Source organism: Schistocerca cancellata, chromosome 5 (assembly GCF_023864275.1).
Source record: "Schistocerca cancellata isolate TAMUIC-IGC-003103 chromosome 5, iqSchCanc2.1, whole genome shotgun sequence".
NCBI lineage: Eukaryota > Metazoa > Arthropoda > Insecta > Orthoptera > Acrididae > Schistocerca > Schistocerca cancellata.
This window is the reverse complement of record NC_064630.1, coordinates 575,728,243-575,749,303: the sequence shown is the minus strand read 5'-3', so window position 1 is coordinate 575,749,303 and position 21,061 is coordinate 575,728,243. Positions and strand designations below refer to the sequence as shown.

General features: G+C 42.9%; 1 protein-coding gene across 1 annotated transcript in view; it reads left to right on the top strand.

Moving 5' to 3' along the window:
* Nucleotides 1-21,061, top strand: part of LOC126189023 (protein lingerer) — a 133,544-nt gene that overhangs the window by 43,742 nt on the left and 68,741 nt on the right. Inside the window, 3 exon segments of the mRNA XM_049930846.1 lie at nucleotides 11,396-11,590; nucleotides 18,739-18,960; nucleotides 18,962-19,012. Of these exon segments, the coding sequence (XP_049786803.1) occupies nucleotides 11,396-11,590; nucleotides 18,739-18,960; nucleotides 18,962-19,012 (468 nt within the window).

The window sequence follows — 21,061 nt, the reverse complement described above, 5'->3', positions numbered from 1 at the left end:
GCTACACCAGTAAGGACCAGTTGTACAGTCGCGTAAGTTCTATTCTGGGAGTAGCACAGAAAACATGTTGTACGAACACGTAATAACACCTAACCAGAGAGTAAACGTGGGATAAATAAACCGGCTATTATGACAGGGTTAACCGGAGAATAAGTTTTGACACTGCCATGAATAGTTACAAAATTAGTGATGACAAGATCGTTTATTAGAACAAGGAAGCTGAAGAAATGGGTACATCACACAAATTATGGGAGAATATGACTATTAAAAATTCATATAAAAACTTTGTACTACTAATTTTCGATCTCATGCTGGAGAAACAGCCGCCTATGAATGAAATGTGAAGCTATTTCCTAGCATAAAGCTTTTTGCTTGTAGTAGGCCTTGGCATTTGATATTGGAACTTCATGAATTATATGACCATTGATACAGAATGGGAGAAACCTTCAGAGTAGCCTCCCCCCCCCCCCCCCTCGCCAGAAGCTATTGCTATTGTTCCTTCAGCTCTGTCATCTGTCCATCCCTGCTTGACAACATGACCAGAATTGATCCACATTTCATCAAGCCGCATCACTTCATCTATGTTTATGCTATGGATGTCCCTTAAAAATCTGCATCACCATGCAGCTATATCCTCTCTCCATCAACAGCTTATGGCCTCAGAAATATCCATAGTTCAAACCTAGGTTGTTTAAAACTGTGGGCAAGGATGTGCGACTGCCCTGCAAAGGTCTTGATTCCTTACGTGTTGCCAGTAACTTCATTAGTGTCGATGTTTCTTCCTGCGTTGATAATCGTACACATGGTGATGAATCGCATCCTTTGTAGGCGAATAAATATAGGTAATCCTCTTATCTGTACTTTCCCCCCCCCCCTCCAGGAGGGTTAAGTTTTGATGGTTCTTCAACATACATTTCTTTGTCAGACATTTCCTTCCCAATCTTTGCAACAGTGTTTTTGTTGGTAAACAAAGCTGCAGCAGTTTTGACGATTATTGTTAATGGAGAGAAGCAGGCCAGTATTAAGTTCCTCGTTCTCAAAACAGGCACATAACATGCAAACAGTTTCTCTTGACTGCACTGTAAAGCAGTCTTCTGACCAAAAGAAAGGTGTCAAGTTTTTCCACTTACAACTTTTAAGGAACTTTGTGCTAACATTGTTGAGTACCACACAACAAATAACAGTAACAACAAATAAAAGAATAACTCCTGCAACTGTGAAAACAAATGCACGGAAAGTCACCGGGTGCACTGATTGCATAGGACAGCTAGCTGATTGCTACTGAAGCTCACTGGAAGCAGGAAGTGTTGTTGCGTAGGGTGAAAATGTGGCAGCTTAAAGGGTTTGCTGCTGCTGTAGGTAATGTGGTATCAGCAGAAACTGGCCTGAGCCTGCCAAGTGGACTTTCCACACTACCACTTCTGTCCTCGCTGTCAATCCTGAAGTAATTTTAGACAGACTATAGTATACTGCACACTCCTAGAAGTAGAATGATATCAAATGCTATGCTTCTATATATTAATTCCCATTATAATGTTGACTGAGCTCTTGATGGAGGTACAGGAGTCACTTATTGCTTTTGAGTAGAAAGAGCAGGAACAGGATGTGCATTATATACTGGTGTGGGAAACTTAAGGACGAAAGTAATTTTCACCTGATGTGTCGCTGACAAGTAACATAACTTGATGAAACCTGGACCAGGCATAAAACTGCTACGGTATAGTATAGAAGATAACTAAAAGAAATGTGCAAGGAGATAAAGAAATACACAATGAGTTGAGCGGAAATGACAAGTCTATTCGAAGACAATAATTGAACAGGAGTCACCACATTTCGTTGTCATCCCGTTGACATTACAAATGATGGGATGTGATTCTAAATAGGGTGTGTGATCACCATGGAGGGCAGTGGGTGGTCTGCAACATGCTACAGTACTGACCATAAGGTTGGTAAGGAGTTCCTGTGGTAGGCCATTCCATTCCACCACTGGTGCAACTGACAACTGCTGGATTGTCGTTCGTGCACCTGGACATGAATGTTCTAAAATACGTCTCCCCAATGCTTCCCACACATACTCAGTGGTATTTAAGTCAGCGGAATGGGCAGGCAGATCATTCACTGAATATCCTCTTCTTCAAAGAACTGCTCCATTTGCACTGTTGGATGCATTTGCAGATTGCCATCCATAAAAATGAAGTCGGAGCCAAATGCTGCCCTGAAAAGATACAAGATACCCTTGGGGAAAGAGTACAGTGTCATGATAACATTGACTGGTGAGCGTACTGTGTTCAAAGGCGGCATAAATCAATGTTGTTGTGAAACTCCTCCCCTATGCATGTCTTTTCAAGAGAGCTGTAGGCCGTGGCTTCATTTTTACAGATGACTGTGTGTGACTGCATCAAACAGTGCAGGTGGAGTAGTTCTTGGACCAAGAGGAAATTTGGCAAGTGGAGTGGCCTGCTTGTTCACCCATCTTAACCCCTCATGAAGCACTTGTGGGATAAGTTGGAGACGCATTGCAGTAGTTCCACATGCACTAACGACCATTCACCAGTTGTCAGACACACTGGAGGAGGGTTGGAATGCCCTATCACATCCAACCGACACAGAACGTTTCCAGTCTTTTCATGGTACAACAGCAAAAACACTACATCGGAGAGTAAGATGCTTAACATATTATGAGGATCATTCATGTATAAACCAGAATATTGTAACCCAGCTTTATTGCTGATTCATACCAATAAAAATGCTGTGCTATATTTTTCTAAATAGTTACTCAACAGATAAATTTTCATCATTAAACAGGATTCTGTCAGATCCTTTCATGGAAGAAACAAATTGGCTGCCCAGTAGCCAAATGCACATGTACTGTTTGATTGTGATGTAGTCTTCAGAACTTTCATTCCTAGGGCCATTGTCACGTGGAGACTAATCTTGTTAGTTAGGTAGTTGTCCAAGAAACTGCAAGTGCAATTTAGTGAGCTTTTCATGAGTTAGAGCTGCTTCATGTTACCTTGCATATCCTTGCACAGGGAGGACAATATGAATTAGTTGCTTGTGTCATTTGTTGCGATAAGTGGTCTTGTCATCATACAGAAGCTTGTAGTAGTAGGCTGTATTTACTGTCTTCCTTTCATGCATGTAGCCGAGCACCAATACCCAAAACAGTTGTCGAATCTTTCCTGGCTGACAGTTAATTCTTGGCCTTAATCGGTGCCTCTTCTCTAACTTTCCTACATGCTATGCTCATCCTCTTGTTCTACGGGTTACAATGATGGACCCACATTTAATCACAGAGAACAATATGGTCCAGAAAAGCTTCTTGTTTTTCAAAACAATTCAGACCTCATTGACAGATACCTTTCTGCTCACTCTTTTGTGGGTCGGTGATAAGTTATTTAACCCATCTTGTCGGTATTTTTCCATACGAAAGTGTGTGTGATAAAATGGTATGGACACTTCCTACAGTAAACTCCCACCACCTATGATGTGCAATCGCATCAACAGTGATATAGCAGTGGTCTTCCACATATTGACTTTATTTACTGTGGTTGCCAGATGATGATTGTGGGTTGATTTTCAACCTTATCATGACTATTTCAGAACTTCTTGGCCCAATTGAACACCTAGGTTCTTCTCATCGTAGCATCGCGCGCACACACACACACACACACACACACACACACACACACACACACACACATACGCAACTCACATACACTTGTCCACATTGTCTAGCTGCTGAGGCCAGACTGGGAGAAGCAGCACATAGCACATAATGGGAGGGGCAACTGGGTGATGGGGGTGAGGAGGAGGCTGGTGGGGGTGGGGGAGTGATAGCAAGTTAGGGATGGGGAATGGTAAAGTGCTGCTTGTGGGAGTGTACAGGGATGAAGTGGAGAGATGGTAGGGCAACTAGGTGCAGTTGGGAGGTTAGATGAAGGGTGGGAAGGGGGTGGGGAGATGGAAAACAAGAGAAGTAAAAAGACTGTGGGTGCGTTGGTGGAATAGAAGGCAGTGTATTGTTGGGATGGTAATGGGTAGGGGGCTAGATGGGTAAGGACAGTGACCGACGAAGGTTGAGGCCAGGAGGGATACGGGAACATATGATATAATATTGCAGGGGAGTTCTCACCTGCGCAGTTAAGAAAAACTGATGTTGGTGGGGGGGATCCCGATGGCACAGGATGTAAAGCAGTCCTTGAAGTGAAGAACGCCATGTCAGGTGGTGTGCTGTGCAACGGGGTGATTCAGCTGTTTCGTGGCCACAGTTTCAGTGTCCATTCATGCGGACAGTGAGCTTTTTAGTTGTCATGCCCATGTTGGCTGCAGCACAGTAGTTGCAACTTAGGTTTTAGATCACATGACTGGTTTCACAGGTAGCCTTGTCTTCGATGGGATAGGTGAATCTTGTGAATGGACTGGAGTAGGTGATGATGGAAGGGTATATGGGACAGGTCTTGCATCTATGTCTGTTACAGGGCTATGAGCGATGGGATATTGTGTAGGTTCGGTGGACGGCAGAATATCCTGTAGGAGAGGTGGGAAGGATAGGGGGCAGGACCTTTCTCGTTTCAGGGCACAAGGAAAGGTAGTCAAATCCTTGACAAAGAATGTGATTTGGTTGCTACAGTCGTGGATGATACTGAGTTAAGAGGGGGAATGCTCCTCTGTGGCTGGGTGGTGAGACATTCAGAGATGGTGGGTGACTGGAGACCTAATGGCGGGTTTGTGATTGGCTACCATGAGTCCCCACCTTTGCAGCGTCTTTTCCCTTATTTGTTGCTTGTCTGTCCTCTAGCTGTTCTTTTTCCCTTTCCTTGAGGAACGTGTCTGGGATGTTTTTGGAAATGTGTTCTTCATTTTCAGTAGCCAATATGAGAACAGTCTCTCCATTGTTTTTCGTTCCTTCTTCCTTTGTTCATTCCCTTTCTTCTATCCTTCCTCCACTTCAGCGTTTGAGGTTCCTACTTTTCTTCTTCCTCCCTGTGCACTCCTAAAAGCCAACCCATGCATCTGATGTGTAAGAGGTGACTGAATAACACGTAATTCCAAGCCTCGGGGCAAAGGGAGGTTTTGCACGTAGCCCCTGGTACAAGCCAGGTCCAGGGAGGGGTGATTGCCTGAGTAGTTGCTTGCAATTTCTCTCCTCCATGGCTATCATGTTGGTGTTGAGGTCCGTCGAATGCTGAATTCTTCCCCTGGTGTTATTTACACTACACTGCTCAAAGGTCTGACTGCTGCAGAAACCAAACATACATCTCTGATCAGTATGTTGTTGCAGTCCATCGCCACGTGGGATTAGCTGAGCGGTCTAAGGCGCTGCAGTCATGGACTGTGCGGCTGGTCCCGGTGGAGGTTTGAGTCCTCCCTCGGGCATGGGTGTGTGTGTTTGTCCTTAGGATAATTTAGGTTAAGTAGTGTGTAAGCTTAGGGACTGATGACCTTAGCAGTTAAGTCCCATAAGATTTCACACACATTTTTTGCAGTCCATCGGGTGATGAAAAAGGTTGATGCATTGTTAGTGCCTAGAAGCCCTGTTTTTCTTTCTTTTGGTTGTGGTGCTTCTATCAGAGATCAAAGCAGGCTATGAAGTTATCATAGTCCCACCGTACATTGCGAATCTGATGCACTCCTAGCAGTGACATCATTACAACCAAACTCAAATGCTGTCGACAGCTGGCCAAATGTGTAACTTGTGGTAGGGATGCTCACAAGGGCAATTGTCTGCCCCCTTCTCCCCACTGTATCTAGTTGTTGGCTAGTAGGAAACTGCATTCTACCATCCGGCACTTACAGTACTGTTCCTGCTACATCTTGCTCATGAAGGACATGGCCATGCAGACATGCGACCTCAAATTCAGCACTGTGGTTGTAAAATCGCCAGTGTCATGGTAGCATTCCTATCTCCCACTCCATCTGTGCAACAAGTCACCAGACTTCTGCCCCACGGGCCAGTCACCTTCTACACAATAAGCAGGCCAGAAAGGAGAGAAGAATACTTCCATGAAGATTTATTACGTCCTTCCAGCCAACAAACATGTGAGTCTTCCTCTGCTAGCCAGAAAGGCTCCAAGAAATCAAACACAGGCAAAAGGTCTTCTCGTTCACTGACTCAGAGATTCTCTTTGACGGTGTCACCATGTGATACTCTCACCCGGCCAACTTCCGTTCACCAGTGCGCACTGCCACCCATTCTTCTGCCCTGGATTCCACAGACCGACAGAAGGTGAATGCCAGTGCCTCTATAGATCTCATGGAGCAGGATCCTCCAGCCTCTGCACCCTACAGCAGTGACTCTTCGAAGGCTGACATTCGGCATTCACCGAGGTGAAACAGCTTCATTTTTTCTATCCTTCCTTTTCCTTGTCATGACTCTACTCCAATGGGATGTTCATGGCCTTTGATCCAACAAAGAGGACTTATGGATGCTCTTGGAATTGCATCCTCTTGTTCTCTGCTCCAGGAAACAAAATTGCATCATCATGAGTGCTTTGAGCTCTCACATTTCTTCCCGGTCCACTTTGACCTACCCGCCAAGGCCAGCTTTCCATCTCATGGAGGTTTTATGCTCCTCATCTGGGATGACATTCATAGTCAATCCTTTCTCCCTGACTACCTGGCTTCAGCTGTTGCAGTCCACAGTTTCCTTCCTCACTTGACCTTTCTGCTTTGTATCGTTTACATCCTCCATCATTCGGTGTCACCAGGGCAGACTGTATCCAGATTATTGGGCAACTCCCTCACCCCTTTCTGCTGCTCAGTGACTTTAATGCAAATCATCCCCTTTGGGTCTCTCCCAGCATCTGTCACAGAGGTACCCTCTTGGCTGACCTCATTCAGTTTAATCTCATCTGCCTTAACACAGGAGCACCCATGTTCCTTTCACTCTATGGGCACATATTCAGGTTTAGACCTCTCCTTCTGCACTACCCAGCTTGACCATCGTCTCAGGTGGTCCGTTATCTCTGATGTGTACTTGAGCAACCATTTCCCGTGTGCTATCCGTTTGCTGACTCCTACCCAATCTACACACACATCCAAATAGCAGCTTTCTAAGGCTGGCTGGGGGCTTTGCTCCTCCCTGGTGACCTGTGACGAACTTTTCCCCAGTTGTGATGACCAGGTAGAATATCTTACAAACGTTTATCCTTGCCGCTGTAGAACGTTCAATTCTTTGCATTTCCTCTTTACTGTGCCATGTCGTGGTCCCTTGGGGGACTGAGGTGTGCCATCGCGCAATTCACATGTGGATATGTGCTCTATATTTTTAACATTCATCCTACGATGGCAAACGGTATTCATTATAAACAATTGCATGCACAGTGTTGTCACTTTCTTCGGGATAGAAGAAAGGCCAGCTGGATTTCCTTTACTAGTTCTTTTAACAGTTCCCCCTCCCTTTTCCATCATGTGGGCCAACCTCCTACAGCTCTCTGGGACCAAGGTCCATACCTCAGTTTCTAGCCTGACCGTAGCAGATGATGTCATAGTGGACCCTATTGCTATCTCCAACACCTTGGGTCTCTTTTTTGCAAAGATTTCGAGCTCCAGCCATTATCACCCTGCCTTCCTCCATAGGAAACAAGTGGAAGAGGCGCAGATGATACCCTTCTCTTCTCAGAATTGGGATTGCTATAGTGTGCCTTTAATCGGGAGTGCTACAGTGTCACCTTTACTAGATCATGCTCTCACTTTGTTCTGATCTTCCACCCGAGGGCCGGAAGATGTTCATTCAGATGCTGCAGAACCTTTCTCTTGCTGGCAAGCACTTTCTCCTTTATACGTACAATTGCATCTGTGCAGAGGGCAGGTTTCCCAGATGCTGGCGTGAAGCCATTGGCAGACCCATACCTAAGCCCAGTAAGGACAAACAAATTCCTTCTAGTTATCGCTCCATTTGTCTTATGAGCTATGTTTGCAATGTGATGAAACATATGATTCATGTCCGGCTGGGATGGTTGCTAGAGTATCACAATTCACTAACCACTGCACAGAGTGGATTTAGGGTGCACCGTTCTGCAGTTGACCATTTTTCTGTGGAAATACTAGACTGGCCGTGTTTTTCAATTTGGAGAAAGCCTATGACACGTGCTGGAGGACTGGTAACCCCCGTGCTCTCGACATGGTTGGCTTCCATGGCTGCATGCCCCATTTCCTTCAAGGATTTGTAAAAGACAGAGTTTTCAATGTACGTTTGGGTTCTGCCTTGTTGGACACTTTTATCCAGGAAAATGGTGTGCCTCAGGGTTTCGTGCTGAGCGTGGTCCTCTTTGCTATTGCCATTAACCCAGTTACGGCTTGTCTCCCACTGTGCATTTCTAGCTCCTTTTTTGTTGACGATTTTGTGATCTGTTGCAGTTCTCCGCAGACTCATCTCCTTGGGTGGCATCTTCAGTGATGTCTCAATTGTCTTTTACTTGTGGAGCGTCGACAATGGTTTTTGCTTTTCCACTGACAAAACAGTTTGTACGAATTTCTGGCAGTGCAGTTGGTTTCTTCCATCATCTTTACATCTTGGGCCTGTTGCTCTTCCAGCCCAGTTCACTACGAAATTCCTGTGCCTCAAGCTTGATAGGAAACTTCTGTGGTCCTCCCATGTGCATTACCTGCGTGCCCAGTGTATGTAGTCCCTCAATGTCATACGTGTCCTCAGCAGTACTTCATGGGGAGCAAATCAGATCACCCTTCTCTGTTTGTACCCGTCCCTTGTCAATTCGAAACTAGGCTATGGGTGTTTGTTTATGCATCTGCACATCCATCCCTCGTACCCTGCCTCAATACTATCAACCATCGGGGCATACGTTCGGCCACTGGTGCCTTTTACCCTAACCCAGTAGTGAATCTGTATGCAGAAGCTGCTGAAATGCTGCTGTTGCACTGCCATGACTTTCTCCTCAGCAGATATGCATTCTGTTTGTCTGCCATGTTTGGCTATCCATCCTATACCTCCTTCTTTGATTACTCCTTCGAAAATTCCGAGCGAGGTGGCGCAGTGGTTAGCATGCTGGACTCGCATTCGGGAGGACGACGGTTCAATCCCGTCTCCGGCCATCCTGATTTAGGTTTTCCGTGATTTCCCTAAATCGCTTCAGGCAAATGCCGGGATGGTTCCTTTGAAAGGGCACGGCCGATTTCCTTCCCCATCCTTCCCTCACCCGAGCTTGCGCTCCGTCTCTAATGACCTCGTTGTGGACGGGTCGTTAAATGCCAATATCCTCCTCCCCCTCCTACTCCTTCGAACGCCAGTATGGGGCACATCCCTCTTCTATGTTACCTCCTGGAGTTCACTTTCTGTTCTTGCTCTGGCAGCTTAACTTAGCACTACCTGCAACTCTGCCAATGGGTGTGAACCCTTCACCACCTTAGCTTTGTGCGGCGGCCCGTTTTCACCTGGGCCTTCATTCGTTTCCTAAGGACCCTACTCCAGCCTCACTCTATCACCGTAAGATTCACGACCCTCGCAAGGGACTTCACAATAGTCTTCACAATAGTATATTTGTATACACTGATGGTTCTTCGACTGACCGTAGTGTCAGGTGTGCCTTCGTTATTGACACTGACAATTTTTGGTATTGACTTCTGGAAAACGGCTCAATATTTACAGCTGACCTCTTGTACTGTATCAGGCCACGGAGCACATCCGGAGACACCAGCTTTTCAATTGTGTCATGTGCTCCGACTTTCTCTCAGTGCACTTCAGAGCCTCTGTGTGCTGTATACCATCCATCCCTTAGTGCGCAAAGAGTCCAGGGAAGCTTTCACTTGCCCATTTTTGATGGAGTTCGATGATGGTTATGTGGTGTTGCCATCTGTCAGCAGGTGGTGTCAGTGTTCATGTCACGGTTTGCGCGGCTACACCCCCCCCCCCCCCCTCCCCCCATTGTTGAAGAAGGTTTGAGTCTTCCCCCAGGCATGGAGTGTGTTGTCCTTAGCGTAAGTTAGATTAATTAGTTTGTAATCCTAGGGGCCAATGACCTCAGCAGTTCGGTCCCATAGAATCTTACCACAAAACAAGCTCTGGGGAATTAAGCCTTTCCCAGCGGCTTGGATGACTACCTCTCAGCCCTCTCGCCGCGAGGTGATCATTTTAGGTAGGTTGTGTATTGGGCACTGTCTTTTAGCCATCACCATTTGTTAAGTGGTGCTCCCCCAACTACTATGCGATTGCCCTCAACCTCTGACAATTCACTATTTTCTGATGGACTGCCCTTTTTTAACCACTTATGTTCTCATTTATGTTTTCCGTCTAAGTTATTGGCCTAGTGACCTATTAAAATTCCTTGTGATGTTGTGATATTACAGAATTTGCTGCCTAGTTATATAGATATTAAAAATACTGTCAATGGAATATTAATTGTGCACACTTTGCTTGTTCTTCTGGTAAGTAGATACTTCAGCATCCTTCCAGTCAGCATCATACCTCTCCTTCACTTTGCATACTATCAACTTATTCAACCATTTTAAGGTTTTGCTTGCAGGTTCCACCCTGTTACCATCAGCAGTGTCACTTCTTTCTCCTTCTCACCCCCCCCCCCCACCCCCCTCCCAGAGGTGCCAAAAAATCTAGATGATCGACTGAATGGAATGAATACTATGTTGAAAAAATGGTTATTTGATGAGACAGCTTATGGCAGGCTACATAGTTGAACTGTAGAGAGAAGAGCACATCCTCTTTGAAAGAAAGTGGTCTGTAGGTAGGACACATTGTACAGCACCAGTGAATAATAAATTTAGTAATGGAAGGATGTGTAGCGGTTTTAAGTTGCACAGTTAATTGTATGTAGATTACAGTATTTCTAGAGAGGTGAAGAAGTTTGCAAAGTGTGTAGTATTATGGAAAATTGCATCAAACCAGTCTTCGGACTGAAGACCATGCCAGGTTCGTCGTCATCATCATCATCCACTCTCATTTAGCTCTGCTTAATTATTACTCTTGCTACATACTCTGTATTCAGCAGTGTACAGATTTGGTGAAATTGTGGTATATCGTGGATGAAAGTCGAGAAACAGATGTTACGTGCAGTGCACCCTAAGATACTCTTCTCTGGGTAGGCGAATGCGCATTCAAAACAATTGAGCAATAGGTTAATACTTCATTTATTTAGCTGGGCCAAAGATGGGCAGTGGCCCCTTGATTATTAATTGCTTATAAGGCTATAAACAATGTTGTATTGGTGCAGAGTTTCCAGTGACTTTCAAACCCTTTGTATCTGAGCTGCAGTCAGATTTTTGTAAATAAGAATATTTTGCCTGTCATCAATCTTCATTCATACGTATACATTGTTCATACAAGATGCTGACAATAATTCTTACTGTTGCACTGCCTAATTCTGTTAAGTGTTTTTATTAATCAGTGGGACGAGTTTTCATGCAGAGTTTGTTTGTGTTTAAGGTTACATCATCGACGACTACATATTCATCTCAGCATCAGCAACCACCCCAGCTGAGCTACACCTCCAGCAGTAATAGTGCAGGCAGCAGCACCAGTTACAGCAGTCAGTCTGCTGCAGCCGCTGCAGCAGCAGCAGCCGCAGCGGCTGCTGCAGCTGCAAACCCGTACCCGGCTGCTGCCAGCTCATACTCACAGGTACAGAGTGATTGTTATATTGTTGCTGTAAAAATAGTGTGCAAGTGTTGGATATGCACATAAAATTACTGTCACTTGGTACTGTTTTAAATTTGAACAACTGTGTGTCATCTCACTTTTTTTGTTTATTCATGATTCTCCACTCTCAGAATATGATGGTGTCTATAGTTGCTATTTGGAGGAATATAATGTTCATAAAGTAACAAAGGTCAGTGTAAAAATGAGTGTTATTGCAAAAGTCATGACAACGAACACACATACACCGCCATAAAGATATGGCATGAGAAAATAGACATAGCAAATTTTGTTGTTTTAAACATGTTTTACTGCCAGTTACAACAGCACACAATAATACAGGGCAGGAACACGGACCTGTGACACCCAAGAGTCCATCAAAACAGTCTCCCAATGAATCCATCACACGCTGCCAATGCTGTGGAAGACACTGAGTACTCGTGGCCTCACCATGACCGAACCATTATATCCCTTGTGTCACGTAATGTTACTGAGAATTTTTGGGGAGATTCCTGATACCATGGAATGCACGTAGTTTGTAATGTACTGTTGCAGTTGACAGTAAAACATGTTTGCAACGACAGACTTTTATTATTTTCTTTCTTGTGCTATATCTTTGTGGTGGTGGTGGTGGTGGTGGTGGCGGTAAATTCATATTCTTGAGGGACAAAACCTCCTTTCACAAAGCGCCTAGCATCCAGCGCACATTGGTCTATTGATTATTCATATGACTTTGAAATACATCCCTTGTCAGTTTTTGAACATTTTTGAACACATTCTAAGTTGATTTCTGAATTAATCGTAAGTTGATTTGTGAATGTGTGCATAGTGTACATGATGTGTCTGTCAGGGGAATCCTCGTCGCATGTAGAAACAAACTTTCCTGCAGACAAAAGGGGCTATACGACGTGAGCGGAGGGAGGTCGAACGGATGAATGCCAACCGCTATCTGATTGTGTGATTGATTGGGTTTGTGAATGATGAGTGTTATTATAATTACTAGTGAAATCCACAGATTCAGACTACAGGAGTGGAATTAAATGAATAACGGGTAAGAAAGATTATGTATTAACTTCCCGGTATATTGAAGAAAATGAAATTTTGATAGAAAATATTTGGCCAGATTGCTATACTAGTAAGGGCCAGTTGTGCAGTCCCCAGCTAGCAGCTGCTTTAAGTTCTATTCTGGAAGAAGCGCGGAAAATGTATTGTATGAACATGTAACAATGCCTAACCAGAGAATAATTGCGGGATAAGTAAACTGGTGATTCTGGCAGAGTTAGTGAAATTAACCTGCGAATAAGCTTTGACATTGGCAGGAATAGTTACAGAATTAGTGATAACAAGACTGTTTGTTAGAACGAGGAAGGAGAAGAAACTGGAACATCACACAAATTATGGAACAATACGATGATTCCAAGTTTGTATAAAAATTTCGTACTACTTTTCGACCTCATGATTGAGAAACTGGAGCATATGAATGAAGTGTGAAACTATTTCCTAACGTAAAGCTTTTTGCTTGTAGTAGGCCCAATAGGCATTTGATATTGGTGCTTTGTGAATTATAGTCTGACGTTACAAAAAAGACTGTTTGTACCAAAACAGTCTATCTTATTTGGTGTGTGTTACTACTGTTGCAGTATTGGAAAGGCCTATTTTATTTATCTAGCAGACAGTGACAAAATAGACGTAATCAGATTGGGAAATCACACCAGTCTTGGCTCCTATTTGTATTAACAGATTTTTCAGTATTAGACAATGACATTTCGATTTTTCATGTAGCAAAACGTTTGACAAACTTTGATGAGGTAATAGATTTTTTTTCGCAGAAAGGAAAGCTCACCATGTAAAGCTGTAGCAAGATTAGAGACAAAAAAATTCTGGAGCTAAGGATTGAAGAAATGTGTTACTGGGTTTATGTATCCTATATTTAATTTTATGTCGCACAAAGCAGCAAGTTGTTAACTGATACAAAATAAAGAATGCAAATTTTCTGAAGAGTCGGCAGGATGTCAAACCAGCCGACTGTAAGCAGGAGAGCTGCCACAGGACATTTTAATTTCCACTGTCCGGAATATGGTTTGATGGCATCCATTACAAAATATACACATTTCAATTCCACAGAACGAAATACAGTGACATGCAATAGGAGAATGCTGTGTGAACAGGTGTGGCACTGCACTTCGACACACTTACAACCAATTAATATGTCTTGCATTTCCTCGAACACAAATGTTTTATGCATCAGATTCTTCAGAAAGATGTGTGCTACCAAATGAACATGTTTTTGAAAATCTGATCTTTTTAAAAATTTTAGACGTCCTATCTGAAACGCTCTAGGGAGTAGCGGGGTATTGCCGCGGTTCTGAAATATCTTGGAATTGGGGCTGATGTGCAGAGCAGTCTGAGTTATAGTGGGGAAATGACCCGTGTTTACATTTAGTGACTTTGCTGTTTCCTCTTCGTTTACTGCTCTCACATCAAATGAATATAAAACAGATTTCTGTGGCTGGGAACTATCAAAAACTATCAAGTCAATTAAAATACATTCACATAATTATGGAAGGCTAAAATGTGTTGTTAGTTGCAGATTTTATTTTATTTCCACCATTGCGAGTCGAGCATTAATTGCCTTGCAGAACAATTAAGTTATTTTTGTCGGTTTGCTAAAGAAATTTTCTTTTATTAATCTTTTCCACTGAGGCAGACAATATATTCTAAACGAAGTGTTTAATTCCACACATTGTTTGCTGCATTTCAAGTGCATGTTTTCAACTTCTAGCACGTATGGCATTATGCCATAATTAAGAACCAAAAATGAGATAACACAGTACTGGTACTCCATGAAAATTTACATAGCAAAAACCACATTGAAAAGCTTAATATCAGGTTGTGGCTTACTTCATTCGGAATCTGGACATACGAACGTGCACTTTAAAAGTGCACATTTTAGTATGGGTAAAAAAATTCCGATGCTCTTGGAGTATCCTCTGATGCCTTGTTTCTTTAATGACATATTGTATGATCCTTTAATGTTTTACACGTGTGGACACACGGTCTCCCTACGACATTGTAGCTGCGCAAGCGTGGTGACACCTGTCATCTGGTGCTCTCTGGCAACTGCAGAAACGAACCTATTTCTAACAGGTCACGGGAAAATATTCCGAATGATGGTTTGAAAAGCATTACCATCAAAGTAAATTTCCCTTTACGCAAGTTAAACTATGTGCGAGAATGTATGATGAATTTATTAAATCACAGAGCATTTGACTCTCATTTAAAAATCAACTCTTCGGTGACGAGCCATTTAGATGAATTTTGAACCCAGAAGATCAGACTTATATATTGTTATTAAAAATTTTACCTACACATTTGTGTGATACCTCATAAATTGTAATACGCGCATAAAAGAAAACATATGTGAAAGCTTAGCTTCTCTTGCAGCGTATTAATCTTCTAGACCAACATTATATGTGAAAGCTTTGCTTTTCGTGTAGCATACTATGTATATTAATTTAAACCATTAACTTTTTCTGTTCGTGTGTTCGCGCTACTTAACAGTAATGTTGCCATTGGCTGACTACACCAAGGGTCCTAAGCTCTGAATACCCGCTGTCAACGACTGGCGAAATCACATGACGTGAGCTATAACTAGCTTACAAAAGCGCATCACAATCTCAATTTCAATGCTTTGGAAAGTAACATGCGCTGTTTGGTGAAATTTGAATTTACACTTTAGCAATACGAAAATATGCAGGGTATATGTTGCTGCACATCAAAGATCTTCTCAAAACATGTTTTTTTCCCCCCTGTGTTTAGTTTTCTAAACCGCCGGGAAATTCTACGCCCGTGTATAAAACATTCAAAGGACTGATAAGCTATACATTTCCGAGAGAAAATATACTGTCAGTTAACAGGGAAAGTTTGTTTTCACCCAGGAGAAAGTGTGTTTTTAACTGGGAAATCTGGGCCAGAGGACGTAATCCATTCCAAGTAAACAAAGCCCACACCTTTATGGAGCCAGCAAGCTGCCTCCAGATGCGTGGTGTCTTGATGACAACTTGAGTCTGTGCCACACTTGAACCCTACCATCAGCTCTTACCAACTGAAATTAGGACTCATCTGACCAGGCCACTGTTTTCCAGTTGTTGGGGGACCAACTGATATGGTCATGAGCCCAGGCAAGGCACTGCTGGGGATGTCATGATGTTAGCAAAGCCACTCCCATAGGTTGTCTGCTGCCATAGCCCATTAACACCAAGTTTCATTGCACTGTCCTAACAAATACGTTTGTTGTATATCCCACAGTGATTTCTGCAGTTTTTTCAAACATTGTTGCCTTTATGTTGGAACTTACAACTCTATGCAAATGCTGCTGCTCTTGCTTGTTAAGTGAAGGCTGTCTACCACTGCATTGTGCGTGGTGAGAGAGAATGCCTGAAATGTGATATTCTCAGCACATGCTTGAGATTGTGGATTGCGGAATATTGAATTCTCTAATGATTTTCAAAATGGAATATCCCTTGTGTCTAGCTCCAACTACCATTCCGCATTCACAGTCTGTTAATTCCCATCGTGTGGGCATAATCCCATCGGAAGCCTTTTTGCAAGAGTCATTGAGTACAAATGACAGATCTGTCAAAGTACTGTCCTTTTATAATTTGTGTGTGTAATACAAGCATAATTTGTATACGTGCATATTGGTAGTATCCCATGGATTTTGTCACCTCATTGCAATATACTCGCTGTTGATTCCCTTCTTTGTTAGCCTTTCTCCCAGCGGGTTTCTATCCTCCTGCAGTTTACCTTTATTGTGTGCAACAAGTCTTCTGAATCGCCCCTCCATCCTCTTCTGAATATGGCCTAAGCGTTCCAGTTTTTTGGTACTGTAGTCTTTTCCATAAGGTCTACTTTCAGCTACAGTCTTGCAAGCACTAGAGACTCAATCTCCTAAATATTTTATGTATTACGCTCCAAACTTTTTGCAGAGACCTATGTAAAATGAGTTTCATGCCTGCGGCTTCGTCTCACCACTGGAGCCTAAATAATTCCTGCTACAAACAGCTTTGCAAGCTTTTTGCAATTCTGTTACTTGCTGCATTGTTAAATTTCTTGTGTAATGAACATGCTGAACAATATTTGGGCATTACCAGCAAGTGTAATAATTTTCCTGGTCAGCACTAATGACTTTTGAAACTCCACGCATTGCTTTATGTCCCCTCTTCGTCAAGTAACTGTCACAGGAAACAGATACTTATTTGTGCATCAGAATTTTCTTGATTAGCCATATGAACTGTCATTTTCATGTTCTCTTCATTTAAATTTGCGCCGGCCATGGTGGCCAAGCAGTTGTGGGCGATCAGTCCGGAACCGCACGACTGCTACGGTCGCAGGTTCGAATCCTGCCTCAGGTATGGATGTGTGTGATATCCTTAGGTTAGTTAGGTTTAAGTAGTTCTAAGTTCTAGGGGACTAATGACCTCCAATGTTATGTTCCATAGTTCTCAGATCCATTTTAACTTAAATTTGCAACTGCATTGAGGAGAATAGTGTTCATTGCAGGAAATTTTAACGGAGAACCAGGCATCTTAATCATGTCACATAAGAGGTTTCTATTCTCTCTTTCAAGTCCTACACATCTTGGTCCATAAGCAAATCTCATATTGGCTTCATACATTCTGTTATTGCCCTTTGGTGTCTCGAATGGTGTGTCACCATCATTGGTTTGACATAAAATGTGTAGTGTACGAACCAAACCTTCTCTCTTTCCATCATCCACCATATTCAAATTTGCTCCACAAACAGAGCACTTGCAGGCTTTCCTAAGTGCTTCTGCTACGAATTCCAGATTGACAATTCTGAAACCTGCATTATGTCGTGATTCGCTCCTCCTGGCACGACAACTATCTCAAGTTTTACTTCAGATGCACTTAGAGACAAGCTGATGTTTGCATCTGCAGGCCCAACCCTAACCTCAACACCTTTTGCCTCTTTATATTGGTAAGATGAGATTTCTTATACATTTTAAATACTTGACCTGGCCTTGACACTTTAAGCAAGCTTCAGTATATTCACCTTGCATAAAGAATGACACAGTAACTCAGACTTCACTCAGATTCCTCTAAACACCACAAAACTTGTTCATCAAGCAGAATTGCCTTCTTTAAAGCACTACTCTCACCTCAAAATGGCGTGTGCAGCGTGCGCGCACGAAAGAAAGAAAGAAACAGAGGGAGAGAAAAACTGGGTTCTAAAGCTATGATCCAAGGTTCACAGGCAAAATTGAACAAGCAAGTTGTTCCTCCACTGGAAACCTTAAAAGTTGGTGTTGTGCATTACAGTGTTTTGGATTGTATGTTCTTTATATCGTTTGTTGTTAGAATTTCAAAGTAAAAATATGAGATAATTATCCCAATTATAAGAACTTCCAAATAAGCAAATATTTTCAAAATTTTTTTCATGATTTTTGCAGTCATCTCCACTAAAGTGATTTGATGAAATTGTAAAATATGGTAATTAAATACACATTTTTATAATTCCCTATAGCATGAATATTATAACAATTTCTCATGCCCAAATACGTGTTAATCTCGTGCCCAAATGTTATTTGTGGAGGATACGTTTCCTTTAATCTCATACTTCATGTGCCGTGGAACTAGTTTATTGATAATGATATTGGAAATACCTGAATGGAGCAATACATAAAATAAGCTGAAGGCAATAACTCACCTATAGTAGATCAGTGTGTGTAGCACAGAATGTGTAACAGAAAAACGGTGTTCACACTAGCTTTTGAGCACTAGAACTTTTTCAAGCAGTGATACACACAGTCACACATGCAACCACACAGACATGCAAACGCACACTTCCGTAGCCTTGAAAGTGTGGGCTTGGGTGTCTATGCAGGTTCTGCATGCTTGAAAAGAATGTAATGCTCGTAAGCTAGTGTGAATGCTGTTTTTTATTGTGTGTTTCTGTGCTCCATGCACCAATCTGCTATAGCTGAGTGTTTACCTTTAACATATTCTAATTTATTGATCAGAATTTTTAAGTATGATTATCATATATATGTTGAAGGAACTGCTTATTGTTTTATTACAATGTAATTTTGTGATATGCCTCTTTTACACCAGCAAGCATCAGCAGCCGCTGTGGCTGCAGCTGCTTACCAGCCTGCACCATATCCAGGAGTTGTGGCACAACAGACAGCTGCTGCAGCTGCGTTTCCTGCTCAACCAGCATATCAACCTGCACCATATGGTACTTCAGCTTTGGCGTCAGCAGCATATGCTGGAACAGGTGCATCTTCTCAGTACCAGAACAATTATGGTACACCCACAGGAACCCAAGGACAGGGGTCATGTTAAGTTAGCATCAGCCCTGGGCACATCGTCGAAGGAACCCCAGGTTTGATCATTTAATGTGATTTTTGCTTTAAATTATGAGCTAATGAGAGTGCCAGCAATCAGTTTTGTCCTCGCCCACCACTACCTCGTCCTGAAAATTTTTATTTCACAGTTGACATAAAAATAACTGAATTTCAAAGACAGCGTCTTATTAGCAAGGATGGGTGCCCAAATGACTAAAACTGCAGAAAACTGTCCAAAAACGAGACTTGGTTGTTAGTTACAACTCACCAGCCTACGTGACACTGGATTCAGAGGGGGAGACCCAAATCCATATAAGTCTGAGAATTCACCAACATTACTGCTGCACCTGTGTCCACCTAAATTCTCTGTGGTTTGTTGCACTTCCCCCCCCCCCCCCCCCCCCCCCCCCCCCCCCCCCCCCCCCCCCCCCCCCACACACACACACACACACACACACACACACACACGTCATTGTATAACTTGCTTTGAACACCGTCACTGCTGAAACACTTTCCACATCCATGTTCGTTTCATTCCCACTCAGGTTTAGAAAGGAGTTATATACAGAAGCAATATGTCTTTTTTTGTGGCAACTATTACACGTTGCCTGTATTTAGGACACACAGTCTGTTCATATTGAACGAAGCAGTATGGGTATGAAGGCAGTGGAGCATAAGGCTGTTGTTGTTGCGACCCAGACTGTTGTTGTTGTGGTTACCTAACAATGCTGAGAGTCTGCTGGACTGCTGCAATAGTGTCTATGTTCCCCTGCGAACTGTAGGGTGGGAGTATTGAGAGAAACTGATACAGGCGACTGACTGACTGACTGACTGACTGACTGACTGCCTGCCTGCAGCGTGTGAAACTTCAAATCGGTGAGCTATGTCCAAGCGTACTATTTTCATACAGTAGAGCTCGCTCTTGAGCTTGTCTATCAAGAGCAAAACATATGATTGCATCACAGACCAGTTGATCTGCACAGAATTCCTTATGAATATTTGTCACAAAATTGCAACTATGGCTAAATCCACGTGGTTCTGCTGCCCATTCCCTGTATGAGTGTTTTGGCTGTTTTTGGCAGTGGTAAAACTTCACATGAGCAGCAATAACTCGGGGTATGTTTACGGTGATAGATAGAAAGTTGCTCACATGTCTGATCAAAAGAAAGACTTTCAGATTCTTGTAAGGGGGGGTGAGCTGACACATCTGATAAATATGAGGTGAAATCCATGACAAAAAAGGTTCTTTGCACAAGTTTGTCTATTACCCCAAGTGCCTGGAAATGTTGCCGCAGTCGCTTTTGTATTAAGTGTCCAAGTCTTCTGCTGCATTGCTATACGCAGGGAATGGTGGCAGATACGTTGTTGGCGGAGCTGCAGGTTGTGCCATTGTAGTTGTTAAACTAGAAATAGCAACTGTCAGTGCCTGCTGTTTCTCGGGAAGAGATTTAAGCACTGCCTCAATGGAAATTAAACTCAGAGAACCAATGACTGAAGTATTAGTTGCCAAAGTGTTCTAACCCAAGAACGCTGTACTTTATTGCTTGAACAGTACAAACACATGAAAGAAGAGGTACAATACAATTAGCAATACAAAAGTGCCTTGTGGAGTCTTGTGCTCTGCCCTATGTAGACATTAGTTCCAACAGGGGCACAGCCAGCAGGCTGGGTGGCCTCCAGTGGCTGAATCGAGCGCAAAGTCCATGCACAAACTATGAAGTAGTGCACACACAAAATTGGTAGTTACAGCAAAAACATGACTAAGAGACAGTGATGAGGCATGCACGACTAAACAACAGTAGTACTCATTCAGGTTCTAGTAAGTTTTCGCCATAGGTTTTGCAGACGTGGTGTTTTACCTTTGCTTAACTTATCAAATAATCATAAATGAAGATCTGGAACATTATGATTGATGTATCTTTACTGGCTTGCTAAAATGTATGAAAGACAGTGCGAGCGTGCGCGGGCATATGTTTTCCCTCCCTGCGCAGAACAGCAGAATTTTATAAGATATTGTGAAAGGTCACTTTGTAGGATCCACAACCTTGGGTAAATTTAAAGAACAATATTTCAGTTAGGCAGTTGCT